At 35.7% G+C, this 24,936-nt stretch overlaps 4 protein-coding genes across 7 annotated transcripts; 3 read left to right on the forward strand and 1 right to left on the reverse strand.

Annotated features, from left to right (window-relative positions):
- The first annotated feature begins 970 nt into the window (after positions 1-970).
- atg12 (ATG12 autophagy related 12 homolog (S. cerevisiae)) lies at positions 971-4,332 on the forward strand. The gene is made up of 4 exons (XM_058747673.1): positions 971-1,133; positions 1,977-2,113; positions 2,935-2,997; positions 3,361-4,332. Exons 1-4 carry the CDS (start codon positions 1,031-1,033, stop codon positions 3,418-3,420), a joined length of 363 nt encoding a protein of 120 aa, XP_058603656.1. The 5' UTR covers positions 971-1,030; the 3' UTR covers positions 3,421-4,332.
- si:ch211-149k23.9 (germ cell-specific gene 1-like protein) lies at positions 4,068-13,381 on the forward strand. 2 transcript variants are annotated; one of them, XM_058747667.1, is made up of 7 exons: positions 4,068-4,177; positions 6,106-6,497; positions 7,415-7,603; positions 9,466-9,513; positions 9,662-9,814; positions 9,913-10,024; positions 10,187-13,377. In XM_058747667.1, exons 2-7 carry the CDS (start codon positions 6,302-6,304, stop codon positions 10,557-10,559), a joined length of 1,071 nt encoding a protein of 356 aa, XP_058603650.1. In that variant the 5' UTR covers positions 4,068-4,177; positions 6,106-6,301; the 3' UTR covers positions 10,560-13,377. The 2 variants fall into 2 exon arrangements, with proteins under 2 accessions (XP_058603650.1, XP_058603651.1); XM_058747668.1 differs by lacking the exon at positions 4,068-4,177 and having other exon boundaries at positions 4,683-6,497; positions 10,208-13,381.
- rcvrn2 (recoverin 2) lies at positions 4,478-17,210 on the reverse strand. 2 transcript variants are annotated; one of them, XM_058747669.1, is made up of 4 exons: positions 16,827-17,207; positions 14,156-14,267; positions 13,815-13,896; positions 4,478-4,795 (listed from the first exon to the last, which is right to left on the reverse strand). In XM_058747669.1, exons 1-4 carry the CDS (start codon positions 17,205-17,207, stop codon positions 4,720-4,722), a joined length of 651 nt encoding a protein of 216 aa, XP_058603652.1. In that variant the 3' UTR covers positions 4,478-4,719. The 2 variants fall into 2 exon arrangements, with proteins under 2 accessions (XP_058603652.1, XP_058603653.1); XM_058747670.1 differs by lacking the exon at positions 4,478-4,795 and having other exon boundaries at positions 13,758-13,896; positions 16,827-17,210.
- Positions 17,211-22,686: 5,476 nt separating this feature from the next.
- Positions 22,687-24,936, forward strand: LOC131522280 (transmembrane protein 100-like). 2 transcript variants are annotated; one of them, XM_058747671.1, is made up of 3 exons: positions 22,687-22,941; positions 23,180-23,209; positions 23,504-24,936. In XM_058747671.1, exon 3 carries the CDS (start codon positions 23,698-23,700, stop codon positions 24,130-24,132), a length of 435 nt encoding a protein of 144 aa, XP_058603654.1. In that variant the 5' UTR covers positions 22,687-22,941; positions 23,180-23,209; positions 23,504-23,697; the 3' UTR covers positions 24,133-24,936. The 2 variants fall into 2 exon arrangements, with proteins under 2 accessions (XP_058603654.1, XP_058603655.1); XM_058747672.1 differs by lacking the exon at positions 23,180-23,209.

Below are 24,936 nucleotides of genomic sequence, written 5' to 3' on the forward strand. Positions count from 1 at the left end.
CTATTTTTACCTTTACAATGCCAAAATAATAAAATAAACATGGATTCGTATCTACTCTACTCTCCCTAGATTTCAAAAGGAATACTTAAGGGTTCGAATGTTTAGGGATAAAACACAGTGGAGCCAAGAAGTGTATCAAAGTAAACAGTGTTACATTTGAAGTGCAATAAATGCAACACAGTAGATCTCTTTAATACCAGAACACATACATATCTATTGAACACTTGTCAGACCAACACACAATAAGCCTTCCAGAACAAGTTTTTATCTTATGTAACCATTCTGATGAAAATGTTGCCACCCAGTGGTGTATCCTTAAAATCTTTTGGTCCTAAATTAAAACGAATAAAGTTAAAGCTCGCTAAAGTTAAAGCTATACAAACTTAATAAATAATAAATAAATCTATATATTTTTTAGTGCTGTCAAACGATTAATCGCATCCAAAATACATAAGTTTTTCTTTACATAATATATGTGTTCTGTGTATATTTATTAAGTATATAACACATGCATGTATATATTTAAGAAAAATATGTTATGTTTATATATTAAATATATTTAGATAATATAAAATATAAGAATATAAATATATCAATGTATATACATGTAAATATTTTCAAGATATATACTGTATGTGTGTGTATTTATATATACATAATAAATATACACAATAGACACACATATATTATGTAAACAAACACTTTTGTTTTGGATGCGATTAATCGCACTATTTTCTTTTCATGGTATGTTAACAAAATCGAATTTAAATCAGAGACTTTTAATTTGAAAACTCAAGCTAATTTAATTATTACTAAATTGAGTTAAAATTAATATAGGCTATTGTAAATAAATAAATTAATTAATTAATTAAAAAAACGATACACGAATCTATAATATATATTTTTAGATTTTTTGGTTTTATGGTAATCTGTTAAAAATAGAACGCAAACAGCGACTTTTACTTTGAAAAGTCATCTCAGCGGCAGGCAGTACGCCTCTTCTCTGTCTGTTGTGTGTGTATGTTGGAGGATGTCTGACAACGCAGAATCTCCTACAGAAAATCAAAAAGATGATCCTTCGATACAACACACTGCTACTGAACACACTGGAGCGTCGGATGAGAAGAAAAAGAGTATGGTTTTAGAATTATATACACGACCGGAGCAACGATTATAGATACATTTCTAAACGCTGCTGCTGTTTTTATTTCGCGTAGTTTGTTTGCGAGCTACTTCCGCGATTTCGCGAAGATTGACTGCTCTGCCAGCCAATGAAGTTGCCGTTTGTTTACAGGCAGCCAATGGCTGGCCAAGCAGGCACGTGTTTGTTTACTTTGACAGGGATTGCAAGAGTTGTAGTTTTTCATGGTTTAAAAAGAAAGTTAATGCTAAACGCTAATTAACTTTATGGCCTAACCATTCTTATAGTGGGACCATTCTTATGGGTGATATCTTATCACCTATTCAACAATAGGTACTAATAAGATATCACCGAGTATTATTTAACATTTAATTGCGTTGGTATGAACGCCTTTGTGGAACTCAGGGCAATATAGTACCATTTTAATTTAAGTAGTGCAATATCATTATTATTGATGCACAGAGTCACCTGTACATTTTTAGCAGACCCTTGTGAAAAAGCGTACTTAAATGTTCTGAATGTGCACTTGTAGTGTACTTCAAATTTTAAACTTACAGATAATATAGCATTAATGAAATAAAGGTTTCAAACCTTTGTGAGTTTCTTTCGTCTGCTGAACACAAAAGAAGATATTTTAAAGATTGTCAGTAACCAAACAGTTGACGGTAGCCAGTGGCTTGTATAGTACGGAAGAAAGAAACTCATACAGGTTTGGAACGAGGGTGAGTAAACGATGACATAATTTTTATATTTGGATGAACTATCCTTTAATAAATATGGTCCACACATTGTCCAAATACGTTGTACATGATTTTATTCTCATTTTATATTTCAGTTGATGTGCTGTTGAAAGCAGTAGGTGATACGCCTATCATGAAGACCAAAAAATGGTCCGTGGAAAGAGGGAGGACAGTACAGTCACTCGCTCAGTTTATCTCACGCTTTCTCAAACTGGAGCCTAGTGAACAACTGGTATGTGATTCACCCCCACCATGGCACTTCATTACATTAAAGAGCAGTGTATGTGAATATATATAAATATGGTTAAAAGATGAGACACCTGTTTTGGTGTCTGCATCAAATTAAATTCACAAAATGTTTCAAATAGCTTTTGTGTCAAATAACTTTTGTCATTCAGCGCAACACATATATTGATTTAAAAGTGAAACAACGTACTTATTCTGACTTGTACTTATTAAAATATATAAAAGAAAAGGTAATCATTCTACATTTCATTATATTTTAATTTTTAAAAAACGTCTTGCTGACAAATGGGTAAAACGTAGTGGTTTGAAGGATGGTGGCAAAGATAGCTAAAGATTTAAAACTACAATTAGATTTTGAGAGCTGCACTGTCATTAAAAGATTAAAAGAGTCTTTTAATGTCATCTAATGATTCTTGATCTAAATATGCCTAACATGATTTTTTTTTTTTTGGTATATAAAGTACACTGAATGACATTTTAGTGGGTGTCTTCTATAAATCATGGTAAAAATAGTATGTATGTATGCAATAGTAATGTATGAAAAAAAATGTAACAGGACGCATTCTAATAATGTATGGGAAAAATTCACCTTTTTGTTTTTGACCCATATATTTTAAAGAATTATTACATAAAATATAATATTTTCATTTTTCAATAATTATATCATAAATATAATATATACATAAATATATCATGTATGTCATGTTTTCATTAATATGTGTATTAGTAAGGTAAAATTACTCATGAAATCAAACAGGAAATATTCTTATTGCTCTTCTGTACTGAATCTTTCTGCTCTTCCACCAGTTCATTTATGTCAATCAGTCATTTGCTCCATCACCAGACCAAGAAGTGGGTGCACTTTTCGAGGTATGATTTTAATTTTTTAGCCAAATGCTACTCTGACCCATCTGGCTTAGTAAGAAAATTGTATGTAGACTGAAATGATTTCAGATTGCCATTTTTGCAGTAGTGCAGCCACTGCTGAGAAATGCTGCTTAGCAAGTATTCATCTTACAGTGTTCAAAGATCTGCTTATTTTCTGACTATTTAGGTAAAATTGAAGTTCCAAAAAATGTCCAGCAATCCTCTGCACAAGTTTCTGTTCTAAATTTACCAGTATAATTTATAATGTGTATAATAGTGCCATTTTAGTTTCTGTAATTTCTATGAAGAAACAGTGTGTTTGGCTGATTGACTTGGTAAACCTTGTTGTTTTGCTCTGTTTTACAGTGTTTTGGAAGTGATGGAAAACTAGTTCTCCATTACTGCAAGTCCCAGGCCTGGGGATGATCGTGATGAACTTTTTTTTCTCCCCCTTTCTCCCTTTCATTTATACACCTGTACACATACAGTATCAAAAACATCATGATTGTTTTTATAACTTATTGATTTTTCATGTGTTATTTTTTTGTAAATAATAAAATGTAAATAATATTGTAAAACAATGCAATATCTCATGGGACTTTTTAAGGTGGGAATCATAAGAACACCAAATACTTTTAGCAGCAGATTTTGATGCATGTTTTTCATATTTAAGCTCATGTTGAAGTGATTTACAAGGACAAGGACAATATGCGATTCTCAGTAGTACCGAGTGATTACTTTTCACAGGAGGGGTGGGTAATGTCCCAGGACAGAACAGGTCACATGTAAGGGGTGGTAGAGATGTACAGGGGTGTGAAGAATAGGTGGGACAGAGGGATGTTTAAAAAGGCACAGTGGAGCAATGTAAAAGAAGACGGGATAGAAAGATGGAGACGGCGCTAACAGATGGACTGAAGAGGGATTATGGATGCTCTTGGTAGAGTGTGACACCAATTTTCAAGGAAAGGCAGGAAAAGGAGGAGATTTGGGCAGGATTGTACCAAAAAAGGGGAAAAGCAGAAATAATCGCAAAAGGATAAGGAGGGAATCTGCATGCTGAACCAAAGAGACGAGAACCTTCTGTGTCAAACAGCTGCACAGAAGGTGGAAAAAGATACAAATTAATGGATCGAAATAGGGAGTTATCATTACGATGGACATGATGTAAGAAAATTGTGCACAGGTAAAAATCAGCTTTTTTAATGCAGAATAATTGTTGATTTTCTTGTAAAACCACTAAATTTCAAATGCATGAAAGGTATTGCTTTCGGATCGTGATGCAATTTAAAGAAAAACCATTTGGTTGTATTCTTAACAAATAAATAATTGATTCAAGCATTTGTTCTGATTAGCAGACATTTTGTCTTTCGTATCGCTTGCAAACACATTCAAATAATTTTAAATTTAGGCTCTATATTCCAGTAAACTGTAAAAAGTGGAAATGTGCGGTTGTTGCCTTAAAAAGCTATTTCCAGTTAATCTAACCCTTGAAAATGAATTTTGCTGATGTAATGTATGTGTTTATTCAGATATTCAGCTGTATTTTTTGACATTTCTTTTAAAATCAAATCTTTATAAAACTCCATATTTTATGTAAAAAAAAAATATATATATATAGGTATCCTTAAAAGAGTTAAAAAAAGAAACATGCACACCTACAAAGCCCAAACAGATTAAAACAGATTATTAGAGGATTACAAGTAAAGTTAGACTTAATGCAAGAGCTTAACTAATAATTTCATCACGTAACTTCAAACGTAATCCTTCGAATTCCTGCTTTTTCCTTTTCTCATTTTTAATCCTATTCAGGGCTGCACTGAAAATAAATAATAGTTTCACATCGTTTATTCAGCATTACGTAAACATGTTTTTATCATTGGATTATACAGTTTCGCTCATTACATACCCCTTGCAGAATATGCAAGATATGAATCATTTTAACAAAATAAGGGATCATAAATTACTTGCATTGTTATTAAAAAGTCATTTTTTTTCCCCCATTTTTAAAAATTTTAGTACTGTCCTGAATAAGCAGTTTAACGTAGCAGATGTTTGTCCTGAGCAGTTCAGGAACCTCCCTTTCTGCACATTCTTTGGTTTTCTAGCACTCGTTCTCGTTTCTTGGAACTCGTTCCAACAGTGACTTTATGAATTTTAGATGTAAAACTTTTTAGATGTGTAAATATGGCTGTAAACTTTCTTTTTTTTTTTTGGATGACTAGAGCTGAACTTATTTTTTATTCTGGGAAACGTGTAAATATTTTATTTAGCTTTTAATGGGCAGTACCAAATATGTACTAAATTCTACATATAGTGCTGAAAATGTATGATCTTTAAACAAAACAAGAAAAAAGAATTCAAACTGTTCAAAAGTTCACATCCCCAGCTCTTAACGCATTGTGTGTCCTTCTAGACCATCAGTGTTTGTTTTCACCTTTTGTAGCTGTTGTATAGAATTTCCTCAACTGTCTCTAGTGTGAAAAAATGGATCTCAAAATCACACAGTCACTGTTGGAAAGGGCTATAATTTGCAGAAGATGCTAGAAAACCAAAGAATGTGCAGGACTACATGATAAATCACAAATATAAAGTACTCAGATAATACACTCTTAAAAATAAAGGTGCTTCACGATGCCATAGAAGAATCTTTAACATCTGAAGAACCTTTCTGTTTCACCAAAGGTTCTTTGTGGCGAAAGAAGGTTCTTCAGATTATAAAAAGGTAAGAAAGAGATGGTTCTTTAAAGAAAGGTTCTTTCTTTGTGGAACCAAAAATGGTTCTTCTATGGCATCACTGTGAAGAACCTTTTAAGCATTTTTTTTTTTAAAAGAGTGTATCTAATAAAACAATTTAATGAGATTAAATGATGGTTTGTGTTTCAGCATAAGTAAGTGACATATAAAAATAATGATTAATATAATGATATACTAGTGCCAATTATTAACACACAAGGTCCAGTGCTAGGATGGCATCTTTGTGGTTAATGCAATATTTATTTTAGAACTCTTCAAGGACATTTTGATTTTCTTTAAGTTTCTTTGGATAATAGACATTTGCCCAGAACAAAGTGTAAGCCTGTGACATATGTTGTTCTTTCCTCTCTTACTAAGGTTCTTCCCTGATCTGACCCTCTCCTTTAATAAATCCACATCTTCATTTATCCTACCATCTGTCACAGGGATCTCTTACTCATTTCTGCTTTATATAATTTTCTCAATTTCATTCTAATCCCAAAAGATTTCTTGTTCTTGGTTACTGATCCCTGTTTGCCCTTTATAAACCACCTCTGCCTTCACTTTGGGTAGCATGTTGGACCACATGTCCAGGCGTTCTCGCTCCCTGCTCTCTCTTTTCCTGACCTCCCTTGCCCTCGCATTATCTGTGCTGGCATTCTGTACATCGTACTGGTGTGAAGGAACGCACAAGGTGGTCAAACCTCTCTGCTTGTCACCTGTCAAGATGAAGAACTGCGGCCAGAACAACAGTGAACCGTACGCAACAGGTATGATGTAGTCTTCTAGTTTGATATTACCTGTGTGATAAATCCCATTCATGCTGATATTCAGACCAACGTCACAATTTAAGTATGACATTAAAGGGATAGTTCACCCAATAATTCAAATTTTCTGAAAATGCACTCACCCTTGAAGCCATCCAAGATGTAGATGAGTTTGGTTGTTCATTAGAACAGATTTGGAGAAATTAAGCATTGCATTACTTGCTCACCAATGGATCCTCTGCAGTGAATGGGTGCCGTCAGATTGAGAGTCCAAACAGCTGATAAAACCATCACAATAATTCACAAGTAATCCACACATCTCCAGTGAAGCAAAAAGCTGTGTGTTTGTAATAAACAAATGTGTCTTCATGCCGCTTTTAACTTAAAACCATAATATTGCTTTCTCCAGTGAAAAAGAATCACGAGAGAAATGTACACAAGATCAAGCACTGTTTACAAGTAAAAACAGTCCTAAAGAAATACTGCATTTTGGAGGAAATGTTATTATAGATTATGGATTTATGTTTTTGCTAGTAACAACAGTTTAAAGTTAAAACATCTTAATAATGGATTTGTTTCTTACAAACGTGTATTTTTACTTCATAATACATTAATTGATGGACTGGGGTTGTGTGGATTATTGTGATGTTCTTATCAGTTGTTTGGACTTTCATTCTGACGGCACCCATTCACTGCAGAGGATCCATTGGTGAGCAAGTGATGTAAGGCTAAATTTCTTCAAATCTGTTCTAATGAAGAAACAAACTCTTCTACATCTTGGATGGCCTGAGGGTGAGTACGCTTTTTTTCATTGAAAGATTCAATGAAAAATCCCCACTACTAATGATACAAACACTGACCGTACCATCCACTCATTCAGGTTACTGTCAGGCTAACTGGTTGTCCTCTTTTCTCTTCAGAAAGCCCCACCTCGGATCCACGGAACCCGCTACCAACATTATCACCAAAGCGAAGGGAGGAACTAGCCAGGATTCGACAAAGACAATTGGCCAATGCAGTGCACTACATTTGGGAGACAGGAGAAGACAAGTATACCTTCAGATATTTCCACACAGGATTTTGGGAGTCCTGTGAAAAACATGCTGATGGTAAGAAAACCTCTCATCAAGAGACATCAAAGTAATAGTTCGCCCAAAAATGAAAAGTCTGTCACGCTGAGGTGTCTACTCACCTCATGTCGTTTCCAACCTATCATGTTCTTTTTATCCATGGACCACAAAAGGAGATGTTAGGATGGATTTTCATGCTGCTCTTTCCCATATAATGAAGCTGAAAGTTGTCCATTTTCATTCCATCATATTCATTGTCAAATTTGGTGAATTGATCACACTAAACCAGTGGTTCTGAATGCTGGCCCTTGAAGTCCACTTTCCCGCAGAGTTTAGCTCTAACCTTGATCAAACTCACCTGCCTGTATCTTTATACAGTAATCCTGAAGACCCTGATTAGCTTGTTCAGTTGTGTTTGATTATAGCTGGAGCTAAACTATGCAGGAACACTGAAAACAATGATTCATTGAATTAACAAAAAACTATTTAAGGTAAGTGGTTGCCATCAATTTATTTTAGCTACATTTAAATAAACAAACTTAGTTGACTAACTTTCAACATTTTTTATTTAAATTTAGCTAAAATAAACTATTTGCAACCACTTAAAAAAGTGAATGTGGACCTTCAAGGCCACTGCAATAAACAATAACATTGGTGATTATTGATGTCAGAACTATATTGATGTGCTGTATTTGAATGTGAGCAAATATGGACAACATTTCAGAGATGCAGCAGATGATTTAAAAACAATTTAATATTTAGTCTTTTCCCTTCACAAATTGATCAAATGTAGTCTTCAGAGGACTTGGTATATAGTGCACAAATTGTATGAATCACTTGGTGCTTTTGTCATTTTAATTGACAGTCCCTACTCACCGTTCACTGTTATTTCATGGAAAGAACTGCATGAACATTCTGTCAAATTTCTCCTTTTGTATTTCATGGAGGAAAGAAGGTCATAAGAGTTTGAACCATGATGGTAAAGGACACAAATTTTATATTTGAGAAAACTGTTCCTGTCATTTTCATTAAATTACAGTTTTATAATCATTTTGGCACTAATTTTAGAAACTTAAAATAAATAAATAAATAAAAAAACATTACTTGTAACACAGACTGTCCAGTGTTCAAAACAAAGCATTGCACAGTCACATCTTTAAAGAAACCTTGAACTTGCAGAATTATTGTTTTAAATAACTTATAATGAAATACAATATGAACATTAATTTAGATCACTGTGCATAGGGACCATAGAAACAGAGTCTAAAACAGAATGCTTATGAAGTATTATAAGCTACTGGCTACCGTCAACCATCAAAATATCTCCTTTTGTGATGAAGAACAGAAGAAAGAAACTCATATAGGTTAAGATCAAGTGGAGGATGTTAATAATGTCAGAATTTTACTTTTTGAGTGAACTATCCCTTTAAGAGTAATGTGATATACTTATCATTTTGAGCAGTTTTTTGAATTGACATTTAGATCATTGTAATGAAATGAATAGACAGTCATCTCAGATGCAATGTGTGAATTGCTTATTGAAATAGTAGTACTTTGATGTTATTTTGTGTCATTTTGGATATGTGATTTTAATAAAATGAACAAATGAATTTAGGTTTGTTTTTGTGTTTACTTAATTGGAGAATGTGTTAGAGTTTTGAAAATATGCATTTTGATTAATGGCTGTAAGTCTTGAGTCAAGAATTTTGAAAATTGACACCAAAGTACTGATATTAGTGCCAAAGTGATTGTAAAAATAAAGAGGTAATTTAAAAACAAATCAAAATTCATTTAATCATCGTTCATTTAAAATGCACCATTGATTTATCAAATAATCATATTGTTGAGTGTGTCAGACATTGGATTTCATTGGTATTCTTGTTCATTTTGCTACATTACAGGAGAACGATGTCGCCGGTTCTTGGATCTTACTCCTGGAGAGACTCATGGTAAGATTGCAGTGTGTGTGTGTGTGCATGAAATGATCTCTGCAGAATGATATAACCAGTGATGTGTGTAGGTGTATCTGTGCCTGCCAGGCTTTCTGTATTTGTACAGTAAGTGCTCATATAAGTGAACTGTGTGCATCTGCTGCAGGTGTTCTGTGGTTGTCAATGATTGCTGAGTTCATGTACATCAGTTTGCTGGGCATGGGCTTTCTACTCATGTGGGTGGAAGTGTTGTGTGCTCATAAAGAAATGCACGCACTCAAAATCAACGCTTTCGCAGCCATATGTACAGTGCTCTCAGGTAAGATAGTAGTCCTTGGTTCCCTCTTGTGGCCAATTTTAGTATTGCATTATTGTTAATGTACATTATTTTGATTTCCCCCTACTTTTTTCTTTCAGGACTCTTAGGGATGGTGGCTCATATGATGTACACCACCGTATTCCAGCTAACTGTGATTGTGGGTCCCAAAGACTGGAGACCTCAGACGTGGGACTATGGCTGGTCATTTGCGTGAGTACACTTACAAAATAATTTCACACAGATTATGTATAGTAAAGTTTGGCTTGATTGTGATTTGATTAAAGTGGAAGTTTCTTCGTATGAACTTTATAGATGTTTACGAATTTTCCTCTTTCTTTTGCATGGTCCTTTCACTCACTTCTTGACTCCAAGGCTTGCATGGGTGTCTTTCAGCTGCTGCATGGGTGCTGCAGTTATGACCCTTAATTCTTACACAAAAACAGTCATTGAGTTACGTCACCGCCAGAGGCTTCGATTAGAGGAGGCCCGTGCTACAAGCCATGCGCCATCCTATGATGAGGTGGTCCCAGGTGGAGGGCTGTACTCTGTCAGCGGCCTATTACAGTGCCCAAATGGGATGATAGACTCTATGTGGGCATCCAATGGGAGCATGGGACTGGAGCAAGAGAGGGATGTGCCCACCCTGGTACTGGTTGGAGGATGTGGACAAGATTCGTGTGAGGACTGTGAAAGAGAGATGGATGAGATGAAGGAGGCCATGAATGGAATAGATTCTCCTTGTTAATCGTGGATGATGTGAGTTGAGGGGCTAGTTCACTCAAAAATGAAACATTTTGTCATTATTTAGTCCCCATCATGTTATTGCAAACCTATGTGGCTTTCTTTCATCTGTGGAACACAAAAGAAAATAACTTGAAGAATGGTAGGAATCAAACTGATTTGTTTACCACTAACGCCCAGTGGATGGAGATTTTTTCTTTTAGAAGGGGCAGGAACTGAGGTCTCTGAGGTCCCACTATTATGTTATCAAGATTTTCACATTAAAAATGTCATAATTTAGAAGTAATAGGCTATTTTCTGTCCTGTTTTTGACCCCCCCTCATCAGAACGCTGTTTGAATAGGCGTGGCAGATTGTAGACTCGAAAGTAAACGCCCACAGCTATGATTGGCTAACAGTTGTGTATGTTTGACAGTTTACATCCTTCACAGATGGATGCTGCAGTGATTTAGGTTTAAAATGCATAAATACTCAATACATATCAAACGATCTGTTTAACAGACAAAGCAATAGTGACCACATAATAAAAAACAGTTACTCGCACTTGTGTGGTGCGACATTACTGTCAGATCCAATATAGCCGGCACAGGCTATCTTTTAGTCTCAATCTTTCCGAAAATCCCACATCGAATTGTGCCTTGTTTATAAATGAATCCACGTTAAAATGAATTGAACAAAGGACCAAGTTCTTACTGGCACGGTCTGGAACTTCAATAAAAATAAAGTTCATTCACTCTTTCCTAACGCTGGGATCAGAAGGAAGGCAATGCAAAGAATGTTTATCCACAACTTGGCACTGCAAAGTGTCTTGTTGTCTTCAGAGCCATCTTTATTGTTTGGTTTCTGCATAGACCTGCGTGTTCACCTCTCTCATAAACATTAAATGCATGAATTGGTGGGCGGGGCTAAACAGGCAGCGATGTAGAAGCAGGTGTTGATCATCGTCGTTTTGGCAGACTGGCTTCAATATGAGCTGTTTTTAGACTAACTAGAAAGTTTTGAGTTCTGAAACGGATGCTTTTATAGTACAATGACCTCTTATATGTCAAAAGATGAAGGGATTTTGATTTCTTAGTTCATGACCCCTTAATATCTTCTTTTATGTTCCACAGAATACCGGTTTGGAATGACCTGGGAGTGGGTTAATGATGACAGAATTTTCATTTTGGGTGGAATATCCCTGTAATTACTGTAGTTTTTATAACAATGGCCTTGTATGTTTTGTTTGCCTGATTAACTGACTGACTAGCAAAAACTGTCTATGCAAAATGTCATTATAGATGATTTTTTCAGGTATGTCTGTGGCTGAAATTCAGTCAGTATGTGATATTGTACTGTATGCAGACACACAGAAGGTGTGAGGAAGATGTCACTCTGTGTGTGAGTGGATTTCCAAGTGTGAGGATTCAGGAAAATTTCATTTGTATATTGAAAGGTATAAGACTTTTGAGTGGATTACACTGAGATTTTGTCAGATCACAAAGCCTGTTTTATTTTCATTTTAAATTGTAACCAAAAACATTTTCTGTAATATCTCATATTTTCTTCTGTATTGTATTGTTTCTTTTATTTGGTTTAGAATTGACACCCAAACCATAATGAATAAATAAACAAACAAAAAAATAAAAAATAAATTAATAAATACAATAATAATGTAAATGTTAATGTAAAAATTCTAAAGTATTGCTTGAAATATCTACTAAATGTGGAATTGTTGCAATCATCAAATGGTGTGGTTTACTCTCACTTCTGAGAGCAGTACTGTATGATATTGTAAGAATTATGCAAGTTTTGCATAACATTCATTCTATAGGTCTTTAACAACTGTATACTTGTACCAGGAGTGTACATATTGTGTTCACGTCGAATAGCAAAACGGTTTTGCTGCTATTGATTTGGGATGTGGTTAAGGTTAGGGGCAGGTTTGGTGGTATAGGTTTAAGAGTGGGTTAAGGTGTCAACACTACTTAGAGACATAACTACAGAAATTAATTACAGATGTAATAACAGGAAGATATTTTTTAAATATAAGTACAATATTAAACATGCATGTACATATTAAGTGCATTGTATCAAATTATCAAATTTAAATGTAAATTCAAGCATAGTAGTTAAATATTCCTAGTGTCCCTTGTATTTTCATCAGTTGTCTTAAATTTAAGTTATGACAAATATTTAGTATGGCAAAACAAAGAAAATGATTATATATTAAAGAAATCCAAAATACGAAATAGAGAGAGGGAGGCTGCACTAGGAAGTTGGAGGAGATTTTGAAAAGTCTTCTTTGCAATGTTGGACAGACGATTATGTCAGTAATCCTAACTTGGACTAAGGCAGTGAGGGAATTGACGGTTAGTAAACAGTGTTACAAAGATTTTTTAGAGATTTTTTTAAGAGACTCTCTCCAACAAAGTATTGCAAACCTGCTCATATACAGACTCACACTTACCTGTGTGCCAAAGTATATATCTGACCCAACTTTGCCATGCATTGACACAAAGATAATCCAGGATTACGTTTAAATATTGCCACGGAATGTTAAACCTCTCGGCCGCTAACAGACCGTTCGAGATTATTGTGCTGCCCATTCCAGCGGTTCACTTGAACTCTTCACCTCACCTAATCATTTACACACAAATTCACACATAAATACACAGAACAGTGAAACTCTTAGTAACACTAACAGTTTCAGTTTTATTCCACAGAAGTTGACATCAAAAAAACAGATTTGCATAATACAAATGGCAAAGGTTATTGTATTATCATGCTGGATGATAAGTTTGGATGAATTATGTTTTGTTGATTTTCCACACAGTCTAGTGGCTTTATTTGTATATCTGTATTTTACTTAATTTACAAGAAAAACACGAATGATCTTGTTCTCCCTTTGATTCATAAAGAAAAATAATATTTGCTTTCAGTATCATCATTTCATCTGCCACAAACTCTTCTTCAGTCTACATACAGAATTTCACACATTTCAGCATTTGTTCCCAGATGTGACACTTTACTATCACTTTAATCTATCATCATTCTGTCTATCACAACTCACTCGAAACATACTGAAGTTAATGGGCTTTCAAATATTTACAAAATGACTCGCGTTGAACTAATACAAGAAGCAGGACAGATGTGCCCAGATTAAAGGGGTAAAAGTTAAAAACAAACAAAATGGGAAAAAAGAAATTGGAGGAAAACACTTGGCCAAAGGAAATTATATGACAGGAAAAATACAGTTATTGTTCTTGTTTTATTATTACTTTTTGGGCTCATATTGAATAAGATGGATTGCATTTTCATTGTCAAGAACGCCTTGAATAAACTCACCCTCGGCCAATCGCTCTGAAAAGAAAAACAGAAAGAGTGACAACACTCAATGTTACTGGATGAACTCACATATTCAGTCTTTGACATTACTTTACCATGGCACCATCTTTGCTTTGTAATAACAAATATTCAAATAGCACACTTGAATCTTTTATCATGTGTCCATGGATGACAGATAGGTATTAGAAAATATATAAAATATATATGAACAGTAAAGGGTTATATAAAAACTATAAACATATTAACATACATTAACATAAAAACACAATATTACCATTATCTTTTTTATTGAAGTACGACCACAGTTTGTCTGCTCTCTTCTCGGGAGTGTTCTCGTCTGCTGGAAGATTTCCCTGCTCTTCTTTGGGGATCAGCTTAAAGATAGACTAAGGATCAACAAGATGAAAGAAAAGTGGAGGTGAGGAGGGAAGAAAGAAATAACAGACTAATGATATGTGCAATCATTTCTAAAGGGCTTGAAACATATCATAATGACAACTTTAATTATATTAATTATATTTTAATATAATAAAATATACTACTTAAATGTAATATATTATATAATCATATATTAGAATATATAATATTAAGTTAAATGCTGTAAATTATTTTTTGCTATTTGCCATTTAATCTGTTATGTGTTTGTGTGTGTACCTGGTATTCCCTGCATTATGCACTATCACAAGAATAGTAATACCAGTCATTTTTGACCTTGTGGGGACATTTTTGGTCCCCATGAGAAAAAGGAATATAATACACAGTTTGCATAATATAAAAACTATTATGCCTATGGAATGTCCCCATAAAACATGAAAACCTGTGTGTGTGTGTGTGTGTGTGTGTAATTATTTTATACTAATAATATAGTCTAGCAACCATTTCCAATTCGTACAGCGTTTTCCCCCACACACACCAAAACTAAACACCTCATCTCAATACAGGCAACCTATTTCCTATATTTACCCAAGCATTATTAATTTTCAGACAAAATGTAGTGAAAATCCCTGTGATAGTCACATCCATTAGTTAATTGGAGCGTCAAATGAATGGCCATCTGCTCTTCTGTCTGGAGGTAATCATCATAGATTAGGACCACTAATGCCAAGGGTCATCTACATAGACTTTAGTTTTTCCTAACCACAGCTGACCTGGATCTGAGTGGTCCAGTGAGCCGAGGAGATGTTTATCTCAGACAAATAAGACACGTTAGAAAAATACAGATTAGAGGCAGTGCCAAAGCTCCTGCCAAAACCACACGCTGCATGGCCTCAGCACGGCTCAGTCTTTAATGCTCTTTCGCATTCAGTCACTGGCACAATGACAGTGACATTTATACTTATAAACCACCAAACTAGTGATCACAAAGCCTGAGTATAAGGTCAAATGCTGATCTGACCTCATGGTGTGTAGCTGTGTTAGCATAACTGTTTTGATACATCCACAAATGCCTAACAATAGTAAACAATGCACTTAAAATAGAACTGTATTCCCTGATTCTATACTGTATCTTAAGTTTTGCTCCTGATGTATGACTTTTTCCCTGTTTAATAAAAAAACTCAGAAGAAACTTTTTTTCTTGTGTTTGTCTTGCTGAATATATACTGTGTAATTTAAGCCACATGTTCCCACTGTATACTGTGACTTCTGCATCCCACTTATCCAGAATCTTTCTAAAAATAAAAAATTCTTAGATTATAATCCCCCCACCCACCTGTCTCTGTGCTAATTGCTGTCTGCATTTTAAAAAGCCTCTGTGTACGTTTATTGTTCAAGCTAAACCATTTATCGGATGAATTATTCTGGGATTCCACCGATTGCATTAGCCATGCTCCATGGCAACGGCTTGTTAAGTCAAAGCTCATAAGACATTTGGCTTCTTTCTTTTTACTGAGGCCTTGTGTTTTGTGTTTGTTTAGCATTGCTGACTGAACAAAACTCACAGAGAGAATAGAGAGAAAATTCTGCGATTATATATGTGATGCATCATCAAGAGAAAGATTAGAATGCATTAGCATGAGTACTATATAAGGGAGACTGGGGCAAGTTGTCACTAGGGCTATATTTCAGTAACTGTACTTTACAAAAAAAGTATACTTAAAGTTTATTTTATTAAGTATAGTTAAGTGAAGTTCAACTATAATTTACGTGTAGCAAGTATACTAATATGGATGTACTAGTAGTATACATGTAAGTGTACTATTTCAATACTACGTGGGACTAAATTAGTTTAGTTTACAAAAGTATACTTTTAAGCATACTTTTAACATTTCCCAGACCCATACTCCAACATTTAACAGTAGACTCACACTAAACTAAATACTAATGTATACTACTATACTTTTAATCACAGAAGTCAGCTTTGATTACACAACTAGTGTCTATCTAATTATTTTAAAATAATACACTATATTATATAATAATATAATAGCACACTTGAATAAACTTCTTTTTTGTTTCAAAAACATTCATTTGTAACAGCTTTAAACAAGAAAACACAATAAAACCAGCAAAAATGACGAAATGTGATTTCAGGACAAGTGTATTTATCTTGAACATCTGGTCGGGGAAAGCTGTCACATTTTTGTCTGAGCATTTTGTCACATGTTTTAAATTAAGAATTTATTTATTTATTTATGTTTGTTTGTTTATTTGTTATTTGTCATTTGTTTTACTTACATTTCATTGTTATTGGCTGTTCTATCAATGACAGATTCCATTGTGACTACTTGCCCCTGTGTGACAGCACATCCTGCATATAGGGGCACGTTGTTGCAAAAGATCAACATACATTCAATAATCTTTTTTCTTGCTCTTAAAAAAACTGCTAAACTGTCAACTAGCCCCAGTCTCCCTACATAAAGAGCAAACTCACTCATTTATGGTATGGTTTCGAAAGGAAGCCACAATTGAACACTTATGAAGATGTTCACCAACATTTGACCTACCTGACAGATTTCTGCCACTTCTGACTTGGTGATGTAGCCGTTCTTGTCGACATCAAAAAGTGAAAAGGCCCACTCCAGCTTTCGCTCCGTCTTTCCAGTTGATGTCATGTGTAGAGCAATAATGTATTCCTTGAAATCCAACGTTCCATCATCATTCGTGTCAAAGGAGCGGAAGACGTGCTGGGCGTATGCTGCGGCATCACTGTCTGGGAAAAAGCGTTCGTAGATCTTTTTAAACTCGTTTGGTGAGATACGGCCAGACGGACACTGCTTCTGGAAGTTCTCGTACCACTGTGCCAGTTCATCCTCTGAGAATTTGGTATTGAGTTTGAGATCCTCCAGGATCTCCTTGGACATAGCGCTGCTTTTGGCATTCCCCATTTTTGGCTGCTGGTGGAGAGCACAGGCAGGGGTTCAGGAAGCGTTGTTTGTCAGGTCCTCCTTTCTGACCAGAGATACACTATATTACGTAGCTGCTCTTGCTGAGAATTGGTGGGTGCCTGTAATTAATGTCCCATTAAAAACTTGGTGCTCAGTTCTCCTTTCAAGAAATGATAGACAGATGGATTGATAGATGTCACACCCAAGTTTAACAGAGGAAGAACAGTGTCTGTTGTAATGAAGCTCTCAAATGTACAGGGAAGAATGAGCGCTGATCGATGACACTGGCTGCTGATGGGTGGGTGAGTGAGTGGGGGTGGAGCAGGTGAACTTAGGCTGTTACCTTTGAATGCAGGTTTAAGTCGTTAAAGAGGGATTTGAAATGGCTGAGCCTCTGAGCCCCAAATCAACAGCTTGGGACTGTCCCCTTCCATAAATGATTAGAATAATAACCCAGAACACAGAACAGAACATCTTATAAATGAATCGCACAATCTGCCCAGTTGTCATTACACCTTAAGCTTGTTGATCATTTTCATCTTACGTCTTGTGAGCTTAAACATTTAGTTTGGGTGACATATAAAGCATTATTTAGAATTTTGCTAACTTAAATATGTCATAATTGCAACATTACTGTATCTAGCTAAGTAACATTTTTTATTTAATATTTTAGGTTTTGTTGAAATGCAAAATGGACTTGAGATGTTCAAGAAAGCATTGCACAAATCAGTACGGTTTTGCACTGTTTTATATATAGTAGTGTAATTTCCAGCATAATTCAAATAGCATATTTAAAAAAAAAAAATCTATTTATTTATCATATAAATATGTGATAGTGGTGTTTTTCCCAATTAATTAATTGATTACCTTTTAACTGATCGCCAGAAATCCTCTGTTTGAGAGCACAACTTTCCCTATTTTTTTGCTTGGATCACACAGCTGACTGATTTCACCAGTTATTATAAGGGATTATAAACATGCTTAAATGTATGAAAAGTGCACTAAAGTCAATAACAATAAGTGCTTAACATACAGTCATGTCCTCAACTGACAGTCTTAGTCCTCTTAATGTGACATCAGAGCATTTTGGCACAGATAGCGGCATCCAGACAACTAAACTGACCTTTTGAGATGTTTAAAGCAAGGCCTTGTTGTAAAGACATACTTATTTTTCCTCAGCTTGACATGTTGTTTCTTACTAATGGTAACATCAGTTAGGTTGTATGAATGGCTTAAAAAATAAGGTTTATTAGTTTGATCTTCTGTTGAATTCATCTCACGAACTGTCAACACTTTCACTGAGTAGTGTGATTTAAGCGTCAGCAGCTTCTGCTGATGTCTGTATCAAGTTCATTGAGGTCAATTCAAGACACCATTGGTTTTTGTTTGATTTTATTTTAATTGCATGTGGTAATCAGGGGATGGTTAAGCCTGGACCTGACATCTGCCGTACCCTCTTTTCCAGGAAGCTTCCCTCTTTTAATCTTATTCCTGTACTTCTCACCTCTCTACAACTTTTCATGCCACATGTCTTTTATTATAGGTCTGCATGTCTTCAATTTACTGTATTATGCTTATCTTTTGTCAAACTTAAGCAACATGACTTTATCCTGTTCACTGACTTTGGACGTTGTCCATAATGGGTTGGCATAATGCCTGGCTTTTAAGTCTCAGTTTCACGCTTACACATAACCTGTTGTGGGTAGTCTAATAAATTCATTAGGTCAAGTTTGGTTCAGTGACTGATGGCGGTTACATGTAGCAACTGTGTTTAGGTTCATTTGTAAATACCATTGGATCATGGTTATGGGATATACAGTGTGCTTATGTCAGGTCTCCTTCTGTATCTCCATGCAAACCACTTACCAATTAACATTACCTGCCACATTGCTTTGTCCATTGTTACAGTACATTTACACTAGCAGTCAAGAGCAGAGCAAGCATTATCGACTCTTTCTCCTATGAGATTTTGGGATTGACAGTGGACCGGTGCTGAGAGTGTCCGAGAGCACTGAAAAAATCATAAAAATGTTAAGTAAAAAAACAGTGGCTGCAGGCTATGGCATTTGTCCTTCTGGATTTAGTGAGTAAATCATATTCTTTCAGATAACTTTGCAGTGCATCTATTTTGAACATTGCAGCTGGATGCTTTTATTTAGGTATTCAGTAATGCTAACACTACAGTGCCTCCACTTTGGGGTGTGTTGGTAGTAAGTGTGTTTAATCTTTGTTGCTTACGCTTTATTTTGATAGTATACTTTAATCATTCTACTGTTTGCAACATGTCAACTCTCATTAATTTGCAGCTACATGTCAACTAATTCTCAATAGCGTATTCATAGGCTTTTAGGCTTTTTAAAGTTTAAGTTAATTGTAATTGGTGCAGTTGAATGTCTGATGGAGGAACATCAAAATAAAGCGTTAGCAGATATTAAGCTGTCTGTTATAATGCTCTAATGACTGCTAGTTGACATGGAGTTGCAAAGTTATATATTATAATAAAGTGTTACCTCTGTGTTTTTTTTTCAGTGCACTGCCTATGCAGTTATATATATTTAGTAATACACACGATGACAGTTGGAAAGATGCAAGCTTTGTGTCTGAATGGCCAAATTAAAGATAATGTGTTTACTTTTGTAAACAAACGTCACCACCTGCACCTCACAATGATTGGTTGCCATCTGCCATTTCTCAATTTATGAGAAATAACATTATGTTGTTCAGTAAAGTTGCAATGCATCTTTTAAAATATCTTTTTAAAAGAGTTGTTGAACGAGTTGTCTTCAACCAGGTATCATTGTTTTTTTCACAGAATGACAAACTGGACGCTAAACAGTCAGGTTTCAGGAGTGGCCATTCAACTGAGACTGCACTACTCTCGGTCACCGAAGCCCTGCGAATTGCAACAGCCGATTCCAAATCATCAGTCCTCATTCTGCTGGATCTATCTGCCGCTTTTGACACTGTCAATCATCAGATCCTCCTGTCCACCCTCTCATCACTGGGCAGCACTGGGATTCCACTTCGCTGGTTTGAATCTGGTAGGTCTCACTGGTAGGTCTTTCAGGGTGGCCTGGGGAGGAGAGGTATCCAAAACACATCAACTGGTCACTGGGGTTCCTCAGGGATCGGTTCTTGGACCCCTCCTCTTCTCCACATACACTACATCACTGGGTCCCATCACACAGGCACATGGCTTCTTAAACCATTGCTATGCTGATGACACACAGCTCTATCTCTCTTTTCAACCAGATGATCCAACGGTAGCTGCACGGACCACAGGCTGCCTGGCGGACATCTCGGCATAGATGAAAGAACATCACCTACAGCTCAACCTGGCAAAGACTGAGCTTCTTGTCTTCCCTGCCACTCCAACTCTACAGCATGATTTCACCATCCAGCTAGGTACTTCTACAATTACCCCATCAACTTCGATCAGAAATCTTGGTGTAATCTTTGATGATCAGCTGACCTTCAAAGAGCACATTGCAAAGACTGCACAATCTTGCAGGTTTGCACTACACAACATCAGACAGATCAGGCCCTTTCTGACAGAGCATGCTGCACAACTTCTTGTCCAGGCCCTTGTCATTTCTAGGCTGGACTACTGCAATGCTCTTCTGGCTGGACTTCCATCAATCACAATCAAACCTCTACAAATGATTCAGAATGCAGCAGAACGACTGGTCTTCAACAAGCTCAAAAGAGCCCATGTTACACCTCTCTTTATCTCCTTGCACTGGCTACCGGTTGCAGCTTGCATCAAGTTCAAGTCATTGATGCTTGCAAAACAACCACAGGCTCAGCACCCGCCTACTTCCACTCACTATTACGAATCGACATCCCCTCCAGAAGTCTGAGATCCGCTAGTGAGCGATGCCTCGTGGTACCATCACAGAGAGGCTCAAAATCACTCTCCAGAACATTCTCGTTCACCGTTCCTGGCTGGTGGAATGATCTACCCACCCCCATCCAGAATGCTGGATCCCAGTCAATCTTCAAACTAAATCTGAAAACTCATCTCTTTCGACACTATTTGACTTCATCAAAAACTTTCTCTTTCTCTTTATTTATTCCTTCCCTTGCTAGCTTGTACTTATTTGAACAATGCCTGAGACTTGGTGTTGTGAGCACTTCCTCTGTCTTATTGCCTCTTCAAGATGAATCGCTTTATGTATTCCCCAATTGTCAGTCGCTTTGGATAAAAGCGTCTGCAAAATGACTATATGTAAATGTAAATCTTGTCATTTGCATTTGTATTTATTAACTAGGCCTACATTCTGTGCTGTCAGACCACATTCAAGAGTGTCAAAACATTTAGCCTACCGTTTGAATTTATGTTAATACAATTAACATAAGTTAGAAAATGAAGCACACAACTGTCAAAATTCAAGTTTAATATCTGGAACACGTATTAGTTTGTAACATTATAATGCTGACAGGACTCTTCATCTATTTAATAGAAAAAATAGGTCACCTTTCACATTTCGTCTGGACTTTTCCCTGTCCCTATAAATTTCTTCTCATCAGGTCACACATTTAGATCAAGCTGCATTTGAAACTTTCCAAAACATTCACTTGATACAGGTCTGCCCTACCTTTAATCACCCTGGATTTATTTAACTCCCATGGAAACACCAGACATACCTCACCTTTCTCTCTTTTAGCACAGGGATTTTCTCTGTGCTATTCCAGGAATTCCAAGAGCACATTTATTGGATTACCTGTAAGAGCTAATTACAATGTGCCCACCTTGACAGCAAATTGTGACATGCGGTGTACAAGGATTGCTGGGACTAGCGTAGAGATTTAGCCTAGTTGTTGTGGCGGTGGTTTTATGTCAGTGGAGTAAATCTGGAAAAATTGCAAATGACAACTTAATACACAATTTGTCAAAACAACTTTATTCTCTCTTCTAAAGATGGATAACACCAAACAGGTTGACTCGTGACTCAATTGTGTCACAAGATTTGGAAGGAAACACCCTCTTATGCAAGTGTTTACTGACGTCATGGTGTTTTCAAACGAGTAATGGACATCTTATGCCGTCCAGGGTTGAACAGATCAACTTGTGCTTTGAATGATTTTGGGAATACCTAAACAAGAGCAGATCTCGGTGATGAAGAAATTAAGCGTTAGTAGTGATTCAACAAAATGAACAATTTCTCACTTGGAAAAATAAGGCACGTAGACAGGATAGCGACTGAAATGTCAAAAGGGCAGGGGAGACCAAAGAGGAAATTTCTTTCAAAAGATAAACCAAACTTTCTGCTTAGAAACAATACCTCCTTTAAAAATCCAGCCGATTCTTAAGCAAAGGCAGCAGTGAGGGTGGGAGCAGAGGAAGGGAGGGAGTCTTAGATAAATACAAGTTAATGGGTCATAATGTTGTCTAATGACAGACATCGCTTTCCTTTGGGACACAAAGGCCGATGGAAACAAACAAATGATAAGGAAAATAAAAACAACAGTCCACCGGCTCTGTGGTGGGTAGGGTACAGGCTGGTCTGCATGCAGTGAAACACTATGTAAATGGTTGTTGAGCACTGCACTGGCATTCAGCATGCTCTTGCCTGAGAGAAAACAGATCTTTGGTGAACATTTTTATGCTGATGAATTTTAGCAAAAAGACTAACAATATGTTAGAATAAACAGTTTGCAAAAGAAGTATTTTTTCTTCATGTTTTGGAATGAAAACGTATTGGTCTGATTCTTTACAAGCAGGAAAAAAAAGGTGAGATCAATGTTTTGTATGTTTTATGTTTGTATGTGATTAACACATCTATCCATAACACACTGTAATTCTGAGGTAATTTTGATGGTGATTAAAGGGATTATTTCCCAAAAAATTCTGTCATTATTTACTCACTCTCATGTCTTTCCAAACCTGTATTTTGAAGAATGCAGCTAATCAGTTTTGGTTACCATTGAAAGTAAACATCTGTCAAAATATCTGTTTTTATGTTCCACAGAAATTCACACAGGTTTGGAATGACATGAGGGTGAGTAAATTATGACAGAACTTTCATTTCCACAAAATTTACTGATAGATAATATTAATTTGGACAATTAACAACATAAAAAAACAACGTGATCATCAGTTTTATTGTTACAGTGAGAACTTTAAAAATGTATATTCCTTTATTTTTAAATAGATGTGGTTATGTTTTCATACATGGATATTGGCTGACTAAACTCTATTCTTTTTTATCATTTATAACAAAAAATGTTTATCATCACAGTGGCATTTTCTATAATATACTGATGTATATTCTTTGCTTTTGTATAATTGATAGAAGTACAGAAATGACTGACACATCCCTGTGAGAAGAGATAAGAAGGACAACTACAGAGGAAGCACAACCTAGAGGGACAACTGCTTTCTTACATCTTTATTTTTTTTAATCATCAATATTCAAGGAGTTTCTAAAAATCACACATCAACAGGAGAGACAGGCAACTTTAGAAAACTCTTTCGTGAAGCTCATTAATGATGGCAACACCCGAGGACCTTTCAGCCATTTCGAACCCAACTCAAATCGTGAAATATGATCCAAAGTCTGAAACTGTGACATTACCAAATGGGCTGGTTTCTGTGGCAGGTGTCACGGTGGTGACGGGGGGAGCAGAGCTGTCCTGTGGCTCCTGTATGTTGGCTTTTAGTTTTTGGGGCACTCTGGTTGGTTTGAGTGTTGTGTCGGTGGGTTTGTGGGATCATTTGGAGTACAAGAACAATGGTCTGTCACACCTTCTGGCTCTTGGATTGGTACTGCTGCTTAGCAGTTTGAGTCTGGTAGCCGTGATTTTCGTCCTACGTTTCTTAATGAAAAAGAGAAGAATGATGGCCAGAAGAGAGAGGGCAGAAGCGAATCTAGTGCTGGTTAATGAGTACGCAGAAGTTGTTTTAAAAAGAGTCACGGTGTAAAAGAGCAAGTGAAGTGAAAAAAAACAAAAAAAACCCCCAAAAGAATATGTCAGACTCCCTGTTGCTCCATTTTTGATTTTCTTCATCACTCTTTGCTTAATCATGCAGGAATGTCACATGAAATTAATTGCTACAGGAAACACTTTGCTATTTCCTTTGTGATTTCAGAACACACAAGAGACATATTTACTTCAACGTTCATGTCTTTATTAAAACAATCAAAGGAATACACTGTTAACTTATATTGTAAGTGTAAGTTTAAATTAATATAATTTCAGAGCTTTTTAGCTTTCAAAATTGATGCATTGACTTGAATAATTGCAACTCTATTTTATATTAATACATCACATAAATAATATTTTCTCCACTGTCATATACTATCATTAATGGAGAAAAAAACATGATCACAGGACCAATTACATCACAGCTGCATATTCTATAAAACATAGGAAATATAAAAATGTTAAAGCTTGTGTGCTTAAAAAAACCCCACTGCAATTCTAAATATACATGTGCATTAATTTCTTTGTTGCTGAATGTGTTATCGGTTGATATATGAAAATATGTGTGATGGTATATAAGGAAAATACCTGAAAAATTGACTAAAAACAAATTTGAAATGTTTTGGATTTTTGGACAATTTCAAAGTCTTGTTAAAGACATGGCAACATGATAAAAAAATGAGACTTGACATTTATAACTTAATTGATTGAGTACTTTATGTAATATGTATAAATACAAATATATATACTGTATATGTAACTAGTTACAACAAGTGTCTGCTATTAAATGGTATAATGGTTA

This window comes from Onychostoma macrolepis, chromosome 16 (genome assembly GCF_012432095.1).
Source record: "Onychostoma macrolepis isolate SWU-2019 chromosome 16, ASM1243209v1, whole genome shotgun sequence".
In the NCBI taxonomy this organism is placed as follows: domain Eukaryota; kingdom Metazoa; phylum Chordata; class Actinopteri; order Cypriniformes; family Cyprinidae; genus Onychostoma; species Onychostoma macrolepis.